Below are 3,051 nucleotides of genomic sequence, written 5' to 3'. Positions count from 1 at the left end.
CATGTGATTGGGAAGCAAACTTCTTACCACACTGTAATACCTGCACATCTCTCTCTTTCTCTCTGTCATTCTCTCTCCGTGAGAGTGTGAGTGTGTGTGTATATATAAATATCTTCCAACAATAGAGGAAAGATCGGCTAGCTTTTTATCCCAAGTAAGTTGTTTATGTGTACTGGGTCAGTAATGAGATATAAATATCTATATACACACATAGATTTATACTCACAACCACTTGCATAGATAATGATGTTGATGATGATGTATGTTCATATATGTGTTTGTATTTTTGCATTGTGTTTATGCTGTACTGGGTAAAAAAAATGGCTAGTATTGTTAATAGTGTATCCTTTGGTATCCCAAAACTGAATAGTTTGACATTTGATAAATAAAGATTGTGGGGTCAATATGTTCAACCAAACATTTGAGATGGTGCTCTAGCATGACCACAGTCCAATGACTAAAACCAGTTATGTAAAAATAAACAAAAAAATTTTTTTCTTAATTCTTTATTTTATAAAATATATTTATTTTTCTATATCAACTATAGTTGAAGTACAACAATAGCTCTGAGATATTTTCTCTGTTGACAACTTTTTAGTGAATAGCTTTTCAAATACATTAAAAAGTTCCAAGCTGGAAATTCAAAGCTCACTTTATACATATGAGTGTTTTTATCAATGGAAAAGTTCTAATAATTTTTTAGTTTTTAATTTCAGAACATATCAACTCAATGAATCTTTTTTTAATCAATGTTTATCATAATTCAGTAATTACTTCAGAGAATTTCTATAACTAAAAAGATAATTTACATTTTAGAACTTCTCTGAAAAAAAGCCATGATGGCATCTGCACATTCTTTTGATTGCCACCTCTCAACTAAAAGCTTTCTTTCATTTTCATCAACACGGTACAGTAACTCCTTCTCATTATTTCGACAGAGAACTTTAGAGAACTTCATACTCTGCAAAAATAAAGTAGATTTTGATCAGAAAATCATAAACAAAAATGGAAAAAAAGAATCTAAAAACGATAACAAATGAAAGCATGGTATATTTTCATTTTACATTTTGGTGTATCAATGTGTTATCTTAGCTGATGACAGTTTCAGGGTTTGTATTTCACTGTAAATAGCTCACTATGACACTGACAAAAACACAAAATTTTCATTGGTTCAATAAAGCTTATTATGTCTGAAAAGATATTATGGATGTCATGATGTTATTTAACCCCAGGCCAGCCCTGATCAAAACTTATGCTTATGGATGGTTATACAAAACTCAGCTGAAAAATTCATAGGCTAACCGTGACCAAATGTGGTTTATTTTTCAACATAATTCACCCTTGCAGTCCACACACTTCTACCTACTCAGACATAAGCTTTATTGAACTAACTGGTGTTGCAGTTCTTGGATCCTGTTGGTGGAGAAGTTTTCATCCTGTTGGTCAAAAAAGTCATCAACAGCAGATATATCACCGTCACTACAACACTGGTTCCCAACCAACTGACGAGGAACAGATAATAGTCAGATGGAACCAAATCAGAATAGGGAGGGTGATCAACCAGTTCAAAGCCACAGACATGCACAGCAGCCACTGGAACCAAGGACTTGCATATTGGAGCACTGTCCTAATGAAACAAGACACCTTTTGTCAGCTTTCCTGAGCATTTGTTCTTGATAGCCTATCATAACTGCCTCAGCAAGTTAGTATAACACTCTCCATTGATTGCGTGGCCCTTTTGAAAATAGTCAATAAACACAATACCTTTTGCATCTCAAACCTTGGCCTTCTTTGGAGCAGGTGAGGAGTGAGGTTTCCACTGCATGGATTGCCTCATCCTGGCTTAGAAAACATTCAAGGAAACCAGCTAGATCTGCCTGAAACAATGTCACATTTTCTTATGATTTGATCAGCCTGATGTGCTTTTGATCGGGTGTCAGAAGACATAGCACCTACCAAGCAAAAACCTTCATCATACCAAGTTCACTGTGTAGAATATTCTCAAATCTCTCACAGGATATGCTAATAGCATTGACTATTCGATTTATAATTGGTTGCCTGTCATCCATCACCATGTGGCGAATACAATTAATGTTTTCCTCGGTGGTAGCAGTTACAGGACATTCAGACCTCAGGTTATCTTCAAGACTCCCCCTTTCCCTCCAAAATTTAGCTACATGCTTTTGCACTGTTGATAAAGCTGGAGTGTCATACCCTAATGTAGCAACCATTTCAGCATGAATGACATTGGGGGCTAAACTCTTTTTCAGCAGGTACTTGATAACACCATGATGCCAAATTTTGTCGATTTTCAAGAGAAGTTGCTACTAGTTACTTTTGAAGTCTTCTTTGAACAGTCACATGTCAGACTACCAAGAGAGAAACAATACAGTTATGAATAAGGAGAGTTGAAATTAATGCACACAAGATTTCACAGCTCTAGCATCACTCCTTCATAGTCAGGCTGTGAACATTTCAGCTCACACTCATAGTTCACAGCCACATTATTAAAAAGGAGTTAGCACAAAAACGAAAAGCTGCTACTGCTACCCACTATTGCTGCTGTTTAATGTTAAATGAACAAGTGAAGTCAAATTTACATAAGCTATATGTCAAACCAATAATCCAGTCCTTAGATTTGAATTTAAAAAGAATTTAGAAATTTATAAACAGATTCAGGAATTTCATTCAGTAAATTAGAGGAAAACAATATTAGGGGCCATTTGAAATGACATATTTATAACTTTTTCTGAACAGCTTATAAAAGAAGCAGAATCTATTATATTGCCTCTTAGGTTTAGACCACTGTTGAAGGTATCAATGTGGATTCAGTTCGAAAGCTATATTTAGTACTCAAAATATGAAAGCATATATATCAGGAACTTGAGAAGAGATAATGATTGCATAAGGAAATTTAAGTACATAGCATTGTTCCCATTTCTACTGTTAATTTAATTTCAGTCAGAGATATCTATAAATCTATATATATATATATATATATATATATATATAAGAGACAAAGTGTACGTATTCCGCTAAAAATATAAATAG

General features: G+C 34.2%; 1 protein-coding gene across 1 annotated transcript in view; it reads right to left on the bottom strand.

Moving 5' to 3' along the window:
- Nucleotides 1–481: 481 nt before the first annotated feature.
- Nucleotides 482–3,051, bottom strand: part of LOC106873161 (enoyl-CoA delta isomerase 2) — a 37,546-nt gene continuing 34,976 nt past the window's right edge. Inside the window, exon 10 of the mRNA XM_014920387.2 lies at nt 482–961. Within this exon, the coding sequence (XP_014775873.1) occupies nt 806–961 (156 nt within the window). The 3' untranslated portion in view covers nt 482–805. The remainder of the gene's footprint in view (nt 962–3,051) is intronic.

The sequence above is a fragment of the Octopus bimaculoides genome, chromosome 1 (assembly GCF_001194135.2).
Source record: "Octopus bimaculoides isolate UCB-OBI-ISO-001 chromosome 1, ASM119413v2, whole genome shotgun sequence".
Classification (NCBI taxonomy): Eukaryota; Metazoa; Mollusca; class Cephalopoda; order Octopoda; family Octopodidae; genus Octopus; species Octopus bimaculoides.
Note: the sequence above shows the minus strand (reverse complement) of the source record. Positions and strands in the feature narration are given on the sequence as shown.